Genomic DNA, 21,368 nt, shown 5'->3' with positions numbered 1-21,368 from the left:
CAGCACCACAGTCCAGGATGAGACAAGGAACATCCAAGAATACATTGGGAAGATGGCCCCAACTGACCGAGTGCTCAGTGAATACCTCAGGCAGCAGAAACCCAAGAAAGAGGAGGGAGACGAGGAACCATCATGGAAGGACAGGCCCCTGCACGGTATGTACCACCGGCAGATAGAGGAGGTGGCTGATATCCAGAAATCCTACCAGTGGCTGGACAAAGCTGGACTGAAAGACAGCACAGAGGCACTAATCATGGCAGCACAAGAACAAGCTCTGAGTACAAGATCCATAGAGGCTGGGGTCTATCACACCAGGCAAGACCCCAGGTGCAGGCTGTGTAAAGATGCCCCAGAAACAATCCAGCACATAACAGCAGGGTGCAAGATGCTAGCAGGCAAGGCATACATGGAACGCCATAACCAAGTGGCCGGCATAGTGTACAGGAACATCTGTGCCGAGTATAACCTGGAAGTCCCGAGGTCAAAATGGGAGATGCCCCCAAGGGTGGTGGAGAATGACCGAGCTAAGATCCTGTGGGACTTCCAGATACAGACGGACAAAATGGTGGTGGCTAACCAACCGGACATAGTGGTGGTAGACAAACAGAAGAAGACGGCCGTAGTGATCGATGTAGCGGTTCCGAATGACAGCAATATCAGGAAGAAGGAACACGAGAAGCTGGAGAAATACCAAGGGCTCAGAGAAGAGCTCGAGAGGATGTGGAGGGTGAAGGTAATGGTGGTCCCCGTGGTAATCGGAGCACTAGGTGCGGTGACTCCCAAGCTAGGCGAGTGGCTCCAGCAGATCCCGGGAACAACATCGGAGATCTCTGTCCAGAAGAGCGCAGTCCTGGGAACAGCTAAGATACTGCGCAGGACCCTCAAGCTCCCAGGCCTCTGGTAGAGGACCCGAGCTTGAAGGATAAACCGCCCGCAGGGGCGTGCTGGGTGTTTTTTTTTTATATATATATATATATATATATATATATTTTTTTTTTTTTAAATTATAATAAAAATTTTTAAAAACACTTAAGAATCTAAATAGAGAACACTGATGGATAACCTGCTACCTGAAATACAGTTGATAATGGCTAGGAAGGCTGTGGGTTGACATGACTTGGTTTGCTGTATTTGAAATAATTGTAGACATTAGCTCATGTGAGGCTGGGCGAAGATGCACAAAAGGAGTACTCAAAGTGAGGCCTTGCTTTTTTCCCCTCTATAAATAGGGCCCAGAACAGAAGGATAATAGCTTTTCAAGCTTGGGGTATTACACTAACAGAAAAATAAATCTTCCTCTTTTTCTTTGTCATGCTTCGATCTGAGAATCATACAGCCTGAAGCTTAATGAGAATTGCTAATGAACCTATAGGTTGCTTAGTCTCTCACCTGTTTGTGGTAAATGTAAGGTGGGAGTTGGAGCTGTGTAGTGCTTCTCCAGTGCTGGCATGAAAGTGGACAGTAAAGGTGAGTACAGTTCCCAGGGGGAAAGCCTTCAGGTTCTCTTTGGTGTTTGTGTGGAGCACCGGACTGGTACTGAAGCGCAAATAGGACACAGGCACCACCTGAAGAATAACATTAGTGTCGCAATCAGTAACTGCAGCGAGATGTCAGCTGTCACTTCAAAGGCCTGTGCTGTTGCTAATAGTTACAGAGTGGCTATAACGATTCCAGTACGGGCCAATTCTCAGTGGGCAGAGAAGAAAAAGGAGAAAGGCTCAGTCCGACATACGACAGGCAGTTACTACTGATAATATATTTTTAGAAAGATTCAATAAAGAAAACTGGCAATAGAAACCCTCTCCTGTATTCTTACTGAGTTCTAATGAAAACAAAAAGCTAGGATTTTAAATAAGAAAAATAAAAGGCGAAAAGAAAGTTGTCTTTTTGTTTTTTTTTTTAAATACAAGCCATACCACACAAAAATACCAGATTATTAAATGTCTATCACTCCTAGTGCTATGCATTTTTGTCACTTATGTTTTAAATTTTATTATTACACAAACATAACAAAAGTAAACACAATATTCAGTTTTTAAATGATGATTTCTCTGATTACGAGAGAAAGGTTATCCAAACCTACCGCATCCTGTGTGAAACAGTAATTGCCCCTCTTGTTAAATCATGAATCAAGTGTGATTAAACAGATTTTTTGGAAAGCTTCAGTTTCACCAAACACACTCAGGCCTGATTACTGACAGAACAAGAGAGATCACTTAAATAGAACCTGTCTGATAAAGTGAAGCAGGTTAAAAGACCTCAAAAAGCAACACATCGTGCGACGACCTAACAAAACACCTGAGAATTAAAAGTCACTGTCATCTCTGTCTGGAAAGTGTTACAAAGCCATTTCTATGGCTTTGGGACTCCAGTAAAACACAGTGAGAGTCATTACACACAAATGGAGAAAACTTTGAACAGCGATGAAGCTTCCCAGGTGTGGCCGAGCAACCAAAATTACTCCAAGAGTGCAGGAACGACTCATCCAGGAGGTCATAAAAGACGCCAGAACAGTATTAAAGAACTGCAGGCTTCACATGTCTCATTTAAGGTTCATGAGTTCATGTTATAACAAGAAGAAAGAGACTGGGCAAAAATGGCATCCATGGAAGAGTTCAATGAGAAAACCACTGCTGACCAAAGAACATGAAGGTTCGCCTTACATTTACCAAAAAACATCTTGATGATCCCCAAGACTTTTGGGAGAATATTTTGTGGACTGATGACTAAACTTTTTGGAAAGTCTGCGTCCCATTACATCTGGCGTAAAAGTAACAGCGTTTTAGAAAAGGAATATCATACAAACAGTAAAATATGGTGGTGGTACTGTGACGGTCTGGGGGTTTAGTGCTGCTTCACGCCCTGCAAGACTTGCTGTGGTAAATGGAACCATGAATTCTGCTGTCTACCAAAACATCCTGAAGGATAATGTCCAACCATGTGTCAGTGACGTCAAGCTGAAGGGCTCTTGGGTTCTGAATCACTTAAGAAAAACAAAATGAAGACTTTGGAGTGGCCTAGTCAAAGTTTTGACCGGAATCTGATTGAGATGCTGTAGCATTACCTTAAAAGGGCAGTTCATGTACGAAAACCCACCAATGCAGCTGAATTACAGCAATTCTGCCAAAATCCCATCCTGTGCTGCTTATCCTTTTCAGGGTGTGGTGGGGCTGGAGCCTATCCCAGCTGTCTTGGGGCGAGATTTGCCAGATATTGCAAATGCTTGATTGCAGTTGTTGCTGGCCTGATCAGTTATTAGGTTTAGGGGCAATCACTTTCACACTGGGCCATATAGGTATGGAATTTGTTTTTTACCCTTACAAATAACACTGTCATTTAGAAACTGTGTTTACTTGTGTTATGTTTGAGCCAAAAGCATTAGATCTTTATATTGTTGTGCTTTTTAAGCTGCTTAATTTGTTTAATCAAGGTTTCAGCAGTCAGACCGCGCATAGTTTTTGGCAGGAGGTCAGAAGATGTGTTTTATAGTCAATATCCACATGATATCATGTTTAAACCATGAATCTCAAACAATTTTCACATTGTAGCTCTTAAACTGACCTTCACAGCAAGGATGAGAGTTTGATTGACACCAAAGGTCTCTTGTGAGGTAACCAGCAAAGAAGAGATGCCAGTGAGAGAGCCAGAGAAGAGGAAGCCCTTATCGTCTACTTGAGCAATAACAACCTGGTCGGGACCATCTAACATTCGATAGGAGAGAGCACCCAAACCATCCCTATTGGACAAGAAAAAACAAAATCACATCATTCATTCAAACAGTATACATATTTTTATTACATGCTATAAAATACTGAAGAGCTGTTTTTCACCTGTATATGGAACAGAAAGAAAAAAAAACACCCCACTGTGCAGGTGATTCCTACTCACCTGTTAGTCTGGAGTTTCAGAGCCGAGTTCGGAGCCATCAGTAACTCCCCAGCCTCTACTTTGGGATTAAGCATGTGCAGCTTGTCATAGACCTTGATCAAAGCAAAATGTTGAAACTCCAATTATGCGAGAGCCTTAATCATTCTTTGATGTTTCTGCACTAGTGACATGTCATAGTTTAATACAATTTGAAGTTGGATGCACTGCGCTCCCAATAATCTGCAGTGTTATCACTTCAAAGTTAACAGCTTCAGATTTTTATTAAAACTCAGCAATTTCAATGCTCTGCTGCCTTAAATGCCAGCTTTCCCCATTATGGAGAAGCAGCAGGGGACACAGTCAAGATATGCAAAGCACTCCATAAAAGGGGTATTTATAAAATATCTGAATAGGATGTATTTATGGTACTTTGTGTTTCCCTTCCCATTGTTTACAGATGTCTATAAAAAGTGAGCTATAGCCATGGTGCTGTACCTGAATCTGGATCTCGTCACTGAGCTCCTGCAGGTTGTTCACAAGCTGCTGAGCCGTGTGGTCAGAAACTCTGAGTACCACCTTCAGCCCTGTCCGCCCTCTCGTTCTTCCAGTCACCCTCATGCCAAAGTTGTGCTCTGACTGAAGCTCCACATTAGCCTAGATAAGACAAGGACCATTATGAGCATGGCAAAAATAGAAGCAGCAAATCAAATAAAAAGGCAACAGCGATGAGGAAGCAGGGGAAAAGCAGAGACAAAGCAGACGCTAGTTTTAAAAACCCATAGTGAAATGGATGGACACCAGGTCTGAAGTAAATCTAATAAAAACGATCAATGGGAAATGAGAGACAAAAATAGAAGCTGCTTATGATATCAAATACAAGAATGAAAATCCTCAATGCTGGGTACCTCAATGTGTCTTGGCTGGACATCCAGGATGTCTCTCTTAGTAGTGGACCAGTGGAAGGTAAAACCAGGTAGCACACTGCCAAATGAGAAGGGTGTTTGACTGTTGGTCAAACCCATCACATATACAGGCATCTAGAAAAGGAAAGAAGATTTAGAAATACAAAAAAATAAAATTGCGCTGTTCAGTTATTGGTTTCAATTTTGAGTCTAAAATTGCTATTTGGACTCTAAACAGCAAAGAATCGATTTTGAGTCCGTTGTACTGATTCAAGTATAAAACGTTCACACCTGTGCTCCCGTCTCCATTCTTGTAATAGGTGCTCTGATTCGAATGGCAGTCAAAACCACAACTTCGACTTCTACTTGATCCTGAGGAAACAAAATAGTTTCGTCTGTCTTATGTGCAAAACCCACCCAAGCATTACACTTTTAAAACCACAGATATACATTTACCTGTGACACAACAACTAGCTTCCCGGTTTCTGCGTCAACAGCTTGGACCAGTCCAGTAACAGAAACATTTCCAACAGCAATACCTCTGACATGGCCCATGGGATTAACAGAAGCTACTTCCTCATTAGAAATGGAGAACAGGATATTGGACTGAGGCTGAGGACCACCTTCAGATGTGATCTGTAAACAAGCAGGATTGAAAAAAGAAGGAGTAATTTAAATTTAAAGAGTAATCTTGACTAATTTCTCCACAGTGTAGTGGTTTACACATTTCCCAGCAAGCAAAAAACCTGGTCCTGGGAAGAAACACAAAAAACATGGAGGTACCCATTGTGAATCAGGGAATAGCTAAAAGTTGATTTTTTCTAGGGCTCTTAACTAAACTGAATTAACTCATGTGTGCTGCCAGTGCAACGTAGACCTATTGTGCTCATATCCAAGTCTATTTTTTATTTCTTCTTACTAATCTACTGAAGACGATCGTCTTGATTCATGGTTTGAAATAATCCTAATTTTGATACACTGGGACTTTGTGTAACCCCCACAGCCCATCCACATGAAAAAAGTCATTGTAGTTCTGTTCCCTCTTCTTTTAACCCAACTTTCTTCTGACTGATTGTCCTGTCTACTGCATGAGAGGGGGGGGGGGGGGTACACTCACAGTCAAAGCTATGTGCCACAGATGAGCACATCAGGGATACCTGCTCTGACAGTTTTTTTTCCTTTTCCTTTCATTCTCTCTCAACTGAGTGTTTGGCTCAGTTATTGCACACACAGTTGACCACCATCTTCTACTGTAACAGTACACATTAAATATTTTCTAATTAGAGTGTGAAATGAAGCAAATGACGTATTAGACGTACCTGCATCATTGCTCCAACTAACAGGGTCATCTTCCTTGGGATTAGCTTGAAAGGTGGAAACACCTACAATAATAAGAAGACAAAAATGTTTTTTCCCCCCTGTATAAAATGTGCCGCTAATAGAAGACCCAAAATAGACTACAAAAAAACTCCACAAAATTATACCTCTATTTGCTGGGGCGCTGAAGCAATTTTTCTCCCATTTTTATCCACAACAACAGCTGATACAGTGGTCTGACCGATGGCAACACCTTTCACCAAGAAAACAGCAGTATCGCTTTCTGTGGACTCCACTAATGGTCTGCAGAGGAGACATTCAGAAACAAAAAAATAAAGCCTTAGATCCCCTTTCACTCTAAAGGTAAAACACATTTTCTACTACTTACTTCAGAGAGACTATTGCAGAAGCTGTCTTGAGTTTAAGATTCATGAATTGGAAATAGCTGGCAGGGAATGGCTTCCTATTATCATCCAAGACTCTGACATAAGCTCTCACAGATTTGCCAATCTCCACCTGTAAGAGATGAAAAGCATCCATTAGCAGCAAAATAATTCTGGTTCACAGGAAGGGTAAACCTAATGATGAGTGTTAAAGACAAGCTGACTTTCAGTGGAATTTGAAAGGGAAGTGCTCAAAGACAATAACCATATTTAGTGCTTATAAGTCACTGAAGCATTGCAGGGATGTGTGATACTGAGAGATTTTTTATAGTCAAGTAGTGCTTAGACCCCTCCAGGATGAAGGGCTGAGGCAGGACACTGACCTTGTCAACCACTCTTACATAAACCTCCAAGATGTCAGAAACATGTACAGTTGCTTTGGCGGGTGCGGGAAAAGCCAGGCAAAGGTCATGAACCATCACCTTAACCATGCCTGGAAGGATGGGAGAGACCTGGGCAAACAGCAAATGAAACAATTACATTTCAATACACTTTTTTGAAATTCTACATTTCGTAACGTGTGCAGTCTACTATAGATAGACACAGTTAAGATGTTCCTTCTTACCTGAGCGGTGCCCTGAGCCTCCTGGAATACCACATTCACCATCCCTTTAATGCTGGTATTGACAAAGAAGTGCCCTGAACCCTCTCGCAGAGCCAGATTCACCTACAAAACAAAACTGGAGTGAGCAGTCTGCAGTGAAAATGAATCACAAAAATGATTCAGAAGACCATCTGTGTTCACAGTTGTTTTTCTGACAGGCAACTGGCCTTGCATGTTACATAAAAGGGGACAGATAACCACCTCTTTAAAATCCTCTAACACAGGTCACCAACAGTTATTTAACCCCCTACACCTACTTAACCCTGCTCCCATGTCACACATGATTAAGAGGGGAATGCTTACTGAGTAAACGGGGCAAAGGGTACACATTACAACTACGTGTGGTGATAAGCACCATCTGAATAATTCAGCAGTTACCTGAGGGAGTAAATCACATTTCTGCCCTGCTGAGGTGAAATGGTGAAAAGATCAAATCACATCCCTCATAATAAACATTAAATATACATTTTGGTAAAACAAGCCATGAGAAGTCAGTGAGAGTGTTGATGTCCAGACTTAGGGGGGTAAAAAGTAAATGTACTGATGTGTCTGTCCACTGGAACAGTAATCCCATAACTTACTCGCACATCCGGGTGGTTGTATATGGTCACTATGTCAGGAGAAATCTTCACATCTTCAACCAGCAGAAGCTCCAGTGTGGCTGAGACAGGAGTCATGGGGTCATACTTAGGAGGACAGAGGCAGAAGAAGGGGAAGACAAGTTCAAGTATGATGACTGAGGCTATTAAATGTATGATGTAAATATACAACAACAAAATTAAAGCTTTCCACACATTCATTATATGCAAAAATAGATTTTTCCTCTCCTGTACAGAAACTGAGTTACAGATGTATTTAACAGGACAACATGGCTGTTTAAAAAAACAAAACAACTCAGCTGATGAAGTCCTGTTCACTAGAAAAGCGTTTACAAAACAAAACGTAAACTCACTGAGATGAATCTCTTTTGCAAAAGAGACCTTATTACAAAAACAATCCATATATCTTGAATAATACTTTAGTTAACCACTTCTACTTTTTAAGAGGAAGCGAGAAGCTGTTTTGCATGACTTGCTAGCGGAGCAACTATTTTGACTTACTGGACTGGGGACTTTGGCTGCAGCCAGGTGTGAAACCTGGTAACCGAGAGCTGTTGCTGTGATGGCAGCAATGCCTGTTTGCTGGTGGACAAGAACTTCCTGCCGTCCTATCACAGATCATAAAAAGAAGTAAAAAGTAAATACATGAAATCAATGCATTTTTCATTTTGTAACTTATGAATAATATCGTAGATAAAAACAAAAACAATCTATTCCTGGAGATACTTAAACTGATAACTGACCATTCCATTCAAATGCCCTGAGATTAAATTTTTCTCCTGTTTTTCTTTCATAAATTTAAAGTTCAAATGATATAAAATGATATGATCTTTTACCGTGAAGTTTCATCTGTTTGTTGCCCTCCCTGAGCAACTGAAGCTTCATTGGCATAGTAGGTTCAATACTGGCCAGCGATACCTTTGTGGATTCCCACAGCATGCTCAGAGAGCTAAAGTTGTCAAACTTCCTCCCTTGATGATCAAAAGCAGCCAAATCCAAAACAGGGTTGCGGTAATTTGAAACAGGCACCTAGAAGATCATTGTTTATATGATGAATGTGCTTTTCAAACAGTTTAATTCCATTACACAAAAACAAAACACCTTGACTTCTTTTTGTTAACAAATATAATTAGCTATTTTCCAGTGCCCCTTCATACAAATCAAATTCCAGAAGATCATATTAAAAGAAATAAATAAATCATAAACTTGACATTTCTTCAGCTGGTGTTGAAAATCAATGGATAAAAAATTAAATGAAAGAAGTAGCAGTATAAAAATCAATCTACACATCTAAACACAGCAAAGGAGTCTATTAAACAGTGACCACATGCATACCACTTGTTTATTCTGCTGCAGCAGCGGACAGGTCAGGTCTAGCTGTGGGCTCGTATACACGGGCACCAGAGTAAGGCGGGATGGAGGAGCACAAACGAACTTGACGACTGCTGGCTCTACAGCGGGATAAGGATTGGTCACACTGGCTTTGTTCCCCACCATCACCTCCAGAACCTGGAAATAACATTTAAATTCAGTTGAAAGATAAACAGCTGTACTTTTACAATGGTTGTAAAAAAAATCAAAGTAATTTATTAAGGACACCCTTGAGTTATGCTAATCGCAATGGCAATAAAACGAATACGATTTATGATTTTAGCTATGACTTCAAACCACGATATTCATTTTAGAAACACACAATATTTTAGTTAGCGTTGGGAATGGTAAATACAAGATATACAATTACACTTAAGGTCCTACCTGCTCTCCCAGGGCTCTGCAGGTTGCCCTGACCAAACGCTGATTATAGTTGTGAGACAAGGGACTAATCAGGGTAAGACTCAGGCTGGCCTCATCTTCAGCACTCAAGTTGCAGAAAAACTTTGAGGGCTCTAAGACCCAAGGCCGCGGCCCACCCTCAAACAGCATGTCTTTTGATGATCCCAGTGTCACCACAGCAACAGATACAGGGTCAATCGCCTGCCAGAATAACATTCAACTGTTAAGAAGAACTTGGCTATGGAAATGTTAATACAAGGCATTACACAGCAGAGAAATAAAACTGGGTCAAACTTTAGCTGCTAGGGCAAAACAAGCGAAGAAACTCCACAAACATGTCTGCAGTATTTTGAAAAACACAAATCAGTGCCATGTGAGGCATTAAACAACGCCGTATGCTACTGACAGCTCGATTGTAATGTGCACAAAAAACGACAGTATGTATGTTGTTCACAAAAATGACTAAATATTTTAGCAGAGAAGATGTGACATGTCAAACTGTTGCATCCAGTCACTGTACTGCAATAGCTGTCAGTTTTATTCCTTTGTCTTACAGTGTTTGTGTATTTAAAAAACAAACAACAAAAAACAAACAAAAAACCACAAACACCTGTGCCCCCTGTGTATAACGAAATACTAAAATTCCCAACGAAAACCAATGAGAAGTAAAATATAATACTCGCCAATCGTTGCATTTCTGTAGGGTTAGTCTGCATTCACTAATCTGCATGAATGTGCTTCAGTGAATCTGTTTTCTTATAAGATCCATGCTTATTGGCAGTTTACTGCAATTTTCTTCTTTCACCTCAAAGTCCAGCTTAATATATTATTTATTTATTTACTACAAGGTACTTAGCAACTGAAATAGCAGCTCAGCCACACTTTATGTATGGTATCATTTATTAAAGGAAGATGGGTGTGTCTTTGTTTGCTTGCACAACCCAAAATGCCACAAACAGAATCCAATTCAGTAGAAAACACTGAGATATATAAGTATTTGTGTATTTCAGTGTATCTCAGACATACACGCACTCACACACAAAAAAAAAAAAGAACATAACTAAAAATGTCCCAAAAATGAAATCAGTAATTGGACATGAATCCTGGAAGCCTTAAGAAAAAGATATTTTGTACAAATGCCTCATCCATCGTGATGAGCCAAGTCCTGAAAAGGACATGACCTTTAGACTCACTCTGAGAGGAAGATAGGCAGCAATGGTGATCTTGGCACTGAGATGAACATTGCCGTGAGTGTAGCTGACACTAAGCACGGTATACCCAGGAGCCAAAGCTTTGGCTCTCACTCCACTGCAGTGGTCCTGGCCTGCAGTTAGCCTCCCTGTGAATCAGGAAAAATGGGGTTGGAGAAAGTCATAGTACATGATAATCTGATATGACAATGTATTAAAAAAACAAAAAAACAAAACTCACACTCTACAAGGTTTAATTATACATTCGTTTAATTGTAAGTAAAACAATTCCATAACGGAAAACTAAAGATTTTTGGAAAGATGTAGAATATAATAAATACTGTGATGAAATCTAAAATGTTTTCTTCTCATTCTAGTGTTTGTTTCTACTTGAAATCAACAATGGGCGCCACCAGTAGACCCACCAGTAGTCCACCCCCCCAAAAAAGCAGGCAATGTGGGGCCCACATTGGATTGACACTAAACATAATAATCAATCCCTCACTCGACAGAATGAGCCTCATTTGTTTAGTAGCCATTACCAATCGTCTATCTAAAAAGGACAGTGAAATAAAACCACACTATGCATTACTATTAAACCAGCTCATACTGCTTACATTTTTGCATCTTCTTTTTTTAAATTTACTGCATCTTCACAGTCCAGTCGAGGCGGACAGACAAACAGGACTCACCGTCTAGTATTTCAAAGATGCCATAGTTCTCCTGTTCAACCACCAGGTCAAAATGGGAACAATCACTTAACATGACCCGCTCTTTTTCCCCCTCTTCAAGCAGACCAAAAATCCTGAGAGGCAGATCCAGTATGAGGCCCAACCTGGCTTCTACTGGGCAAGGAGCAAAGTCCATTGCTACAGGCTCAACAACATACACCTGGAAGAAAGCATGATCCAAGACACGGTGAAGAGTGTTACTGAAAAGTGATTAATGTACTTTTGCCCTTAACCTCCTAAGACCCAAACTCTTTCATGGCATGCATTTTTATTTTCTCTTTGCTATTTGGGCTGATTGGGACCTAATGAATGTAAAAACAAAGAATTTTCTTTTTACCTGATATACACTTACAAGGACAATACATTACCACTGTTCTATCAAATTTAAAACGAGTCCATTTAGTATTGTGCTCTAGACAACCCAAAATGTGATGTCCACATATGTGGACGCCAGGTCCTATGAGGTTAAAGTTGGAAGAATCAATGACATCTCATACAATGAGATATAAATATCTCATTTAAAATCGGTGTTGTGTTTACTTACCTTCATTTGGCCAAAGTGTAGTGGGTTACGTAGATCATGAGCATAAATTACACTGACGCCTATGTCACTAACTGTGGTCATCACCCCTTTCACAGTCACTGTGGCAACAGCTGCATTTGAGGAAGTCCAGCTGAAATTTCCACTACCTCCTGTTGCCTGAAAAGCACCAAAGAACAGGTGTCTTTTTTTTTCTTTTTCTTTTTTTTTTAAATAAAAATGACATCAAATTTTTGGATCTGACAGTTAGACTTAGTGGTAACAAAGCTTGATCTATGGTGTTTCGCAGAATATGAAGGAATGCAAATGCTAAAGCAATTTATACAGGATGTTAAGTTTAAATTGCCTGCCCCATAACAGAAGTCACTTAAATAAGGAATGATTACCTTTATTGTGTACTGATAAGCTCCAACTTTGGGCTGCCATGGAAATGTGAGAATACTGGGACTAAGAACTATGGGGTTATAGATTTCCACATCCTGTTCATTGTGGACTGGGTTGGCGAGAGGATGGACATTTCCACTCTGAAAGAGAACAGATAGCACAGGAAATGATCGAGCCCTCTCGACTGAAGCGGAAGAACGTGTCAGTAGGTTGTAGCAATAATAATAAATCCAGGGTCAAAGCTGCATCTAAACTTACTTTATCCACGACAGCTTTTAAGGTTGCATCAATAAGTGTCAGGCCTTCCTTGAGTGCTCTGACATGGTGATATGATCCATTCAAAGAAGACTCCAGGATTTCAAAATACTCCAAAGGGAAAGTAGTGTCAATATGGACATTCTGCAAAATAAAAAAAATAAACCACACACAGATTTATAAAACACTGCCTATATATTGATTTTTATCTGCAACTAGTACACTGCAAATGATTTAATGGAAGCACTTACATCAGATAGGTAAATTTTGTTGCTAGATTTGTCAAATACTTCAATGTGGATATCATACACTCTTCCAGTTTCAAGAATCCAACTATCTCCTGGGTGAATTTTAAAACCTAAACAAATTGCAGACAAAATATTGGTCAACTTAATCTAAAACACACACAACTTTTTTTTAAATTAGACTTTCAGTGAAGAAAAAGAAACAGACCTAAATAGCCTGGTTCAACAACATATAGGGTGCTATTGGGTAGGCGAGACACTCCTTGCATCCGAAGGCCTGAGAAGATACTGTTAAGGAAAATTTAAATGATAGACTCCTCTTAATAAAGAAAAAACAAAACAAAAACTGAATCATTTCAGTTAATTGACAAATAACAGAATACACATGTTGTAGTAAACATTAGATTAAACAGTACTATGCAAAAGTCTTGAGGTACCACTCAGTTCTTTATATTATGCTTCAAAAGAGTCAGACTTTCTTGTAACTGTTTTTCAAGTGATCTTGAGCAATAGTTCTCCAGGCTTCCTGAAGATCTTTTCTTTGGAAATTTTTGTGAAGTCCCTTAACATCAATTCAAGGATAAAAAAGGAACCCAACTCAATGTTGTGTCTACACAGACAGTTTAGCAAAGAAACCAATTTTATAATACATCTGTGTGCACTTTGCTACCAATTTGATGGCATTTGTTCAGTTTAATATATGAAAAATTCCAAAAACAACACATACTCCAAAATCCACTGTAACAGGTGTGGTGCCTACATTTCAGCCAGTGATGTTTGAGATCCTGTCAAATTTGATGGACAAATGAACACAGAAAAGTGCCATCAGATTTTGATCCACCATCTGGAAAGTGTGCGATAGGCAGTGGCTTTATTTTTCAACTTGACAATGATCACAAACACACTGCCAATGCAGTAAAAGCATACTGAAACAGAAATAGCACACAATGGAACACTATTAGTCATGGATTGGCCTCCTCAGAGCTTAGACTTCAACATTATTGAAGCAGAGTGGGATCATCTTTACAGAATACAAAAGAAAAGTAATCCAACATCCAAAGAAGAGCTTTGGATGTCCTTTGGAGAACTATTATTGATTTAACTACTTAAATTACAAGAACACTTGCCAAAGAGATTCAGGCTGGGTTGAAGAATAGAGTTGATCATACTAAATATTGATCTTCAAGCTCACTAGAATTATACCAACTTTATTTTTGTTTTATATACTGCATTTCCATTTATGTTTGTACATGTTTAATCATTCCGTTCATAAACGATTTTCCTAGTAAAATATCAACAAATGAAAGGTGCTCAAGACTTTTGCACAGCACTAGACCAGAACAGTAACTGCTCAATAGAGGTGCAATAGGTCAGAAGGATACTCTTATGATCCAGCACCACATTGATGTGTCCCAGCTGAACTGCTGTAACAGTGGAGGTTCTTGGATCCAGACTGGCCACAGCAACATCTGGGTTTCCATTAGTACCAACAACACTGTTCTGAAGGTGCAGCTCATACTGATCACAAGGCATAGAGAGCTCTAGACAAACAAAGAGAAATTAGCTGAAAGGTTGGCATTTATGTACCATGCAGAGCTGCTCCTCTCATCTGTGACATCAATGACTCGACTACATTTTCACTTCATATATTAGCAACACTCATGCAAACTCATGTAGTACTACTGAATGTCTTTGCATACAGCTTCAGGAAATGTACATCAAGTTAAGTAAACATTGAATGAAGAACTTCACTCCTCATTAAACAGAGTCAGACCTGTTATCGTTCCCTGTCTTATCTTCAAGACTCTGTATCTGATCGAAGTTCCGGCCAGCAAGTAGATATCGTGTGCGGGGCTCAGCAGGATGTTCTCTAAGATCAGCAGCCTTACCTCTGCAGCACCCACATCCTGTGGCATGGATACCATGGTTACACAACACAACACAGCTTCAGCTTCCCGCCTTTTCAAACCAGATCAAACGGACTGCAGTTTTATAAATGCTGATATGAATTCAAACTACAAGTGCCCAACAGCCATTTTCGCAGATTTTCTATACTACCAAAAATAACTTTCCTTTGTTACATATGGACTTAATTGGACATTTATTCAGAATACAAGTGCATCAGATGAAAACAAAATGCCATCTTAACAAAAAAACCAACCAACCAACCAACCAAAAAAAAAAAAAATTTAAAAAAAAAAAAAAAAATAATAATAATAATAATAATAATAATAATAATAATGTTGACAAGACAGAAGCACAATTTAACTGTCACAGCAGCCTTGACATCCTAAAGTACTGCTGCTATGTAATATTTTGCTATTTTTAGATGTCTTCGTCTCCAAACTAAGTTATTACTCAAAATGGGCCAAATTTTACCAGAACTCTGACTTCTTTTTACCGTCCAATAATAAATACATAAATAAATAAACAAACAATATCATTATAACAATAAAAGGGAAATATTTCTACTCTCTACTGGTGACAACAGCAAATAAAATGTCCTTTGCACCATCTTACCTTATAAAGAGGTTCTTGTATTTTTGCCTTCAACTTTGCATGTCCCGTTTTCAGGCCTGATACTAAAATAATATCACCCTGTTTCCCAACACGTTCCATTTCAGATATGTATCCAGGAGGGGTGTATGTGGACTCTGAGAATTTAAGTACCCTTGAACACAGAAAAGAAATCAGAAATACATTACTCAAGTCAGTGTAGTTACATTTTTGGCACAGCGCAGAATGGACCACCAACACCAAATCAAGAGATTAATACCATAAGAAGTGTTTAATCTTTACTATCAAACAACTATTAAACAGCAGAACATACGTACTTCTTCAATACCCCTCTATCCATAGCTGCTATAGTTTACATATGAGGCTACACCGTAAGCTGCGATCCTTCTGTATTATATTTAACCTCGAGATAAATGGGTTTTTACGGGACGTAAAAATATAAAATTAAAATACCGCACAGGGAAATCCAACAGGATTGTTCAATAAGCTGTTTATGATTACACTAGCAGTCAGTTTGCTAGATAACTTTTTTTTATTTTTAGTTTACCATCAATAAATCACGTAGTTCAAGACAGCCTTAAAGTAATAACACACGCAAACCTACCGTAATGAATTGTAAGAGTCAGAGAATCCATTCACATCTTTCACTAAGGTCCAGTCAAACACTAGACCTGCAAGGGTGCTGAAGGTGTTTCCTGAAATAAAGCAAAATATTTATTTAAGTCACCAAATAAAACATGGCTGTGTGAGACTTGGTGAGAATTATCTGCAATGAAATTCTAACTTGTGGTTTAAGGCCAAAGTCATTAGTGGCTGTATCTAATTTTTTTCCTTCTTCTTTTAGCTGTTGCCTTTAGGGGTTGCCACAGTTGATCATCTGCCTACATCTCACCCTGTCCCTAGCACCCTCTCCTTTGACACCAACCCTCTGCATTCCCTCCTCCTCTGCATCCATGAATCTTCTTTGTGGTCCATGTCTTTTCCTTTTGCCTGGCATCGCCATGTATAACATCCTTTTTTCAATATATCCTCTATCTATTTAAATAAAACTTAAAACTGATCCCTCCCTTGAACACGGTCCAAGCCGTCTTAGCCTTAGCCTCGCTATCATTGTCTCCAAACTACTACTAATCAATTGTCTGTCTTTAATAAGCAGGTGAAATAGGTGAAAGAAAACCAAAAATGAACCTCATTACAAGATGCATACAGACCCTTTAGATTCCTTAGATGGTGTATACTTCAAAAATAAATAAATGTAAAAAACAAAAATTGCATAACACCCATAACACTAGACCCTCGAGCCACCATCAGAAAGAATCAGGCTGTAGCTACAGCTCATTAAACTAAGTGTGCCAGGCCTAAATGGAACCAGTCGAACAGAACAAAAAGCCACCTCACAGCAGCAGCCTGAGGGGGAAAGAAAACACTACCTTGAGCCAGCTCACTCATTACTCTGAACACTCAGAGCACAACATAAACACTGTGGACTCCTTACAGCTTAAGAACTGAGTGATAATACAATATGAGGAACTATTTACCTTACCAATAACACCAATAGGCTAAAATTAGAATAGCACTCTCCAATAAGAAGCCATTTTAATGTCACCTTCAGAGTCCAGTGCATGAATCCTGAGTGCCAGTGGTGAATCCTCAAGATGTAGCTCTCTGGTGGTGGACACTATCTGGATTTCACTGATGATGTCGACAATAGCATCGCAACGCAGCACCTGTCCTGTAACTGCAAACAGAAGGCAAGACTATTAAGTACGTAGGGATGTTTTCTCCAAATTGAATCAAATGCATTTCAAGATTTGATTTGACATGCAAAGCTTGAAATCTACTTCCTCACTAAAACATTTTATCGCGACTGTATGGAAATGAGAGTGGAGAGCAGCAGCTCTAAAGCTTCCTTTATTCCTTGTAGTATGCAGAGTTATCAGTCAAGTCAAATGTTGTGGCTTTTTTGGTTAGTGGGCATGAAAGAGTGAGCGAAAAGGCTATATTAAATTAGGCTTTTAGAAACCTAAAACTGCTCAGTTATTGTGAAAAAATAGATTTATTTATTTTGTTTGAAACATTTCAGATGTATGTGGCAGGGTAACCATGTCACAGCAATGACACAGGGTCTCAGGCAACAGATGACAGCTTATTTCACAACTGCAAAGAAGGAAGGATGGAGAAAATGTGTTGTGCAACAATGATTTGTATGAAGCTAACCATTAGATATTATTTGGATAGATTATAAAGTAATGATCTAACCCTAAAGAGACAATAAGAGATCCAGGGGGGGCATTGATAAGAATGAAGTTGTAAAAATTAAACCGCAAAAATGTGCGGTTGTAAGCCCATAAAAAGTGAGATAAAGAACCCTCTGTCAATACAAAAAAAACCTAGACAACATGCCACCACATTGTAAATATCAAGAATTTCTAGGCTGTTTGAGTTCTGTTATCTAATTTGAATTAAACTACGGGGAACTGTGAAGCCCATTTTTAAACATGGGGCAACATAACTTTGCAGTCATTACTCAGTCCTATTATTCTGACATAGCTGATTTTCCCAATCTAGTGCTCAGTTTGAAATTCAAACAGAGCATCAGAATGAGGAAGAAAGGTGATTTAAGTGACTTTGAATGTGGCATGGTTGTTTTTGCCAGATGGACTTGTCTGAGTATTTCTGAAACTGCTGATCTACCAGGTTTTTTCAGAGAAATTCACAGTGGTGTCTGCAGAGTGCACAAATACTTCTTTGCAGACAGGCTTAGAAAGGAGATGTGTCTGCTTGGATCAGGAATAGAGTAAGAGAATCAGACGAACGTCTTCATCATACTGCAAATTAAAAACAGAGCCGCTGAGGTTAATTACGTTCCCATTTCTCTCACTTAGTTCTCCATTTTCCAAAACAGTCTTTTGAGACACATGCTTGTTCTTGCACTGGTCTAATAAAGTGACTACATACACCTCAGACTTCTGGTGTTTTCAAAAATATTTAAATATTACAAGCAAAATTGCAGCCATTGCACCTGTCATGACTATATCTCTTAAGTGTTGTACTTCATTTCCACCTTAAGCTGTCATTTCTACTTAATAGCATCTTTTTTAAGCTGGATTGCACACTGTAATTATACAGCATGCAATTTTTTTCCCCTGATGGAAGCTGCATGATCATGAACATTTCTCTACATCTTTATGCAACAGTGTGGAGAGTTATTAAACCATAACACAATACATTCTTTAATCTGACGGCCTGGTTGACAATCTGACTATCTGCATCAATTTCCAATGGCAGTTGATTTAAGGCTACTGCTGTTCTTACCAACATCTTCAGCTAGGATAATACTGGTCAGTCGGGACGGCTGTGTTGAAAGAGCCTGGAGAACAGCTTTCCGGGAGCAACCCCTGATGTGGTCCTCATCCACAGCCTGGATGCTTGCGACCTCTGGTCTGGTGGAGGACCTGAAGAACAAGGACAGCGATAAGTCGTATACACTCCCTGGTTATTTTATAACGTACTGTTGTTATAAAATTCTGCTTTGCTCTACTGTAAATTATACTTTTACAAAGCTTTAACATTTTATTTATTTTTTTTGTTCATGTACTTGGGTAATATATCAGAAACAATTGCAATGTAGCTTAGTAAACCACCAGGACCACCCACTATGAACTCCTTAGTCAACAACACTGTCACCTTTTGACATCAAGAGAAACTAAGATTATATATAGCAGTTAACTTATATTAGCTTTAATTTGGATTAAAAGATTAACTCAAAAACTAACAAATGACACTGGAAAGCCATGTTAAACCTAAAAAGTTTAGCCTCTTTGTGGTCCTCATTATGGCCTCAAACGTACACACAGTGCATACAGTAGAGATTGCCATGTGGCCTCATATGCACCACACACCTCGACACCCCCTTCGGCTACGAGTTTCCAGTTTTTCTACTCACCATCTGTAGCAGCCTTCAGTTGTTTCCAGTGTGAAGTTAATTCTTGTACTTCTGGCAAGCGGAAGCAACACTTTGGGAATATTGAGCTTGGAGGAACACTTAACCTGATAAGCGGTTAATAATAATAGCAACACCAACAGTAATAATGTCAGCGCTTTCATTTCCGATTCACAAGTGATTTACCAACGGTCGAATGAATGAACGCTAAGTTTCCGTCCTAGCTAAACTTCCTCCGTCTCATTAAGTTGGCTATTTCCGCAGTAGTTTTGGACTTATGGCTCTGAGACAGGCGGTTAGGTGAGCTAGCATTGCCAACACTGAAGCTATTTCTCAATCAAACACACGCTGCCTTCCTCACAGTTTCAGTTCGTATCAGTTGTTAACGGAGAGCTGCCGCATGACGATAAGAACTACTAAGTCCTCCTCGGTGCTCTATTCGACTCCTCAGCCTTGTTTATATTCCAAGGTTCTTCGAGACACAAAGCAACTATTTATATGAAATTTACTCTTTCACAGTCAGCAGACGATAGCTTAAAATACGCATGTTTCGTACAATACCCGCCATTAGCAATAATTGGACTTCCAGTGAGCATGCCGGGAGTGAGGAAACGTCATAACAAAGGAGGGAGGGGGAGAGTGGGTGAATTCGTTCTTAAAGGTATACTGTCAATTCAATATAATTCAAATGACAAGTTTAATATACTAGGATATATTGGGGACAGCTGTTCATCTACACGTTGATGCAAATATCTAATCAGCCAATCACATGGCAGCAGGTCGGTGAAGTTAAACAACCTGATGAAGCATCAGGACAGGGAAGAAACGTTGTTTATGTGACTTTGAAAGTGGTTGTTGGTGCCAGATGGACTGGTCTAAGTATTTTCCCTCACAACCAATGTCTGAGGTTTACACAGAATAGTCAAAAAAAAAATATATAGAAAATATCTGGGGAGCATCAATGACCAGACTGCTTCAAGCTGATAAGACGGCAACAGTAACTCAAATAATCACTTGGTTTGCAGAAGAACATCTCATTATACATTTACCTAACAAGTGAAAACTCCTGAGAGGAGATCCTGAAGGGGTTGGGGAAGAAGGAGAAAGGCATCCAGCATAAAAATCTGACAAATCAAACATGGAGAGCTACTAACTGTGGTGACCCCTTGTAATTAAGGCAGCAGCCAAAAGTAGCTTTATGCATAGGGACATCTCATCCTTAAAGCAGGTGAGCTACAACAAAAGCCATACTGGTTCCATTCCTGTCAGCTATGATCAGAAAACCCGATGCTACAATTTGCACAGACTCACCGAAGCTGAACAACAGAGATTGTCTGGATGCTATGGTCAGCATTTGGCATATACAGCATAAAAGCATGGATTCATCCTGCTGTATATCAGCCAGAGTTATTTGTAATCTCTGGCTCTCTTCCACAGTTTGATTTTGACCCATCTCTCTGCCATTGCACCCAACTTGGTTGTAGCAGATGACTGCCCCTCCCTGAGCGGGATTTTTTCTGAGGTTTCTTCCTGTTAAAAGGGAATTTTTCCTTCCCACTGTCGCCAAGTGCTTGCTGAAAGGGGTCCGTCGCGCTGTATAAATACAATGTAATTGAAATTAAAATCAGGGATTCAGAATGGTGGTGGTGTAATGGTGTGAGAAATATTTTCTTGGCACACTTTTGGCCCCTTAGCAGAATATATAAAATGCCTTGACATGACTTTTGTTGATATATATATATATAATTTTTTTTTCTTCTGAAAATTGAGGAAAAAATGAATCTTCCCATTGAATGTTTTTTGTTATTTCCTTCCTCTTTGGAGTTAAAAGAGGACAGGACATATCAATGGAAATCCCAGGATGTCGTCTATTTAGTAAATCAGGACTTATAAGTCAAATGATATAGACCACAAACAAATCTCCATTACAGAACTGAACAGAATAGAACTAAACCTGAACTGAAATCATTTCAAGTAAATTCAGCTGAGCATAGTTTGAGCAACACCATAGAGTGCTGTTGTTGACAATACCTATCCCTTTATAACCACAGTATACC

The 21,368-nt window shown here is 39.5% G+C and overlaps 1 protein-coding gene across 4 annotated transcripts in view; it reads right to left on the bottom strand.

Annotated features, from left to right (window-relative positions):
- nup210 (nucleoporin 210) overlaps positions 1-19,944 on the bottom strand; it is a 34,267-nt gene extending 14,323 nt beyond the window's left edge. For 2 of the 4 annotated variants that reach the window (XM_004546162.5, XM_004546161.5), the window contains exons 1-31: positions 19,315-19,944; positions 18,684-18,823; positions 16,975-17,106; positions 15,973-16,063; positions 15,372-15,522; positions 14,626-14,758; positions 14,234-14,392; positions 13,060-13,128; positions 12,858-12,964; positions 12,610-12,750; positions 12,354-12,491; positions 11,971-12,126; positions 11,388-11,586; positions 10,699-10,844; positions 9,488-9,706; positions 9,068-9,241; positions 8,569-8,761; positions 8,234-8,340; positions 7,715-7,819; positions 7,095-7,196; positions 6,853-6,981; positions 6,475-6,602; positions 6,254-6,389; positions 6,089-6,151; positions 5,226-5,405; positions 5,061-5,141; positions 4,773-4,904; positions 4,363-4,521; positions 3,889-3,980; positions 3,562-3,736; positions 1,390-1,565 (exon numbers count right to left, since the gene is read on the bottom strand). In XM_004546162.5, the coding sequence (XP_004546219.1) occupies positions 1,390-1,565; positions 3,562-3,736; positions 3,889-3,980; positions 4,363-4,521; positions 4,773-4,904; positions 5,061-5,141; positions 5,226-5,405; positions 6,089-6,151; positions 6,254-6,389; positions 6,475-6,602; positions 6,853-6,981; positions 7,095-7,196; positions 7,715-7,819; positions 8,234-8,340; positions 8,569-8,761; positions 9,068-9,241; positions 9,488-9,706; positions 10,699-10,844; positions 11,388-11,586; positions 11,971-12,126; positions 12,354-12,491; positions 12,610-12,750; positions 12,858-12,964; positions 13,060-13,128; positions 14,234-14,392; positions 14,626-14,758; positions 15,372-15,522; positions 15,973-16,063; positions 16,975-17,106; positions 18,684-18,823; positions 19,315-19,475 (4,274 nt within the window). In that variant the 5' untranslated portion in view covers positions 19,476-19,944. The remainder of the gene's footprint in view (positions 1-1,389; positions 1,566-3,561; positions 3,737-3,888; positions 3,981-4,362; positions 4,522-4,772; positions 4,905-5,060; positions 5,142-5,225; positions 5,406-6,088; positions 6,152-6,253; positions 6,390-6,474; positions 6,603-6,852; positions 6,982-7,094; positions 7,197-7,714; positions 7,820-8,233; positions 8,341-8,568; positions 8,762-9,067; positions 9,242-9,487; positions 9,707-10,698; positions 10,845-11,387; positions 11,587-11,970; positions 12,127-12,353; positions 12,492-12,609; positions 12,751-12,857; positions 12,965-13,059; positions 13,129-14,233; positions 14,393-14,625; positions 14,759-15,371; positions 15,523-15,972; positions 16,064-16,974; positions 17,107-18,683; positions 18,824-19,314) is intronic. The other 2 variants (XM_004546159.5, XM_004546160.5) reach the window with 2 other exon arrangements.
- Positions 19,945-21,368: the final 1,424 nt, after the last annotated feature.

The sequence above is a fragment of the Maylandia zebra genome, linkage group LG20, assembly GCF_041146795.1.
Source record: "Maylandia zebra isolate NMK-2024a linkage group LG20, Mzebra_GT3a, whole genome shotgun sequence".
NCBI lineage: Eukaryota > Metazoa > Chordata > Actinopteri > Cichliformes > Cichlidae > Maylandia > Maylandia zebra.
The sequence above is the reverse complement of the archived record's forward strand: the minus strand, read 5'-3'. Positions and strand labels throughout refer to the sequence as shown.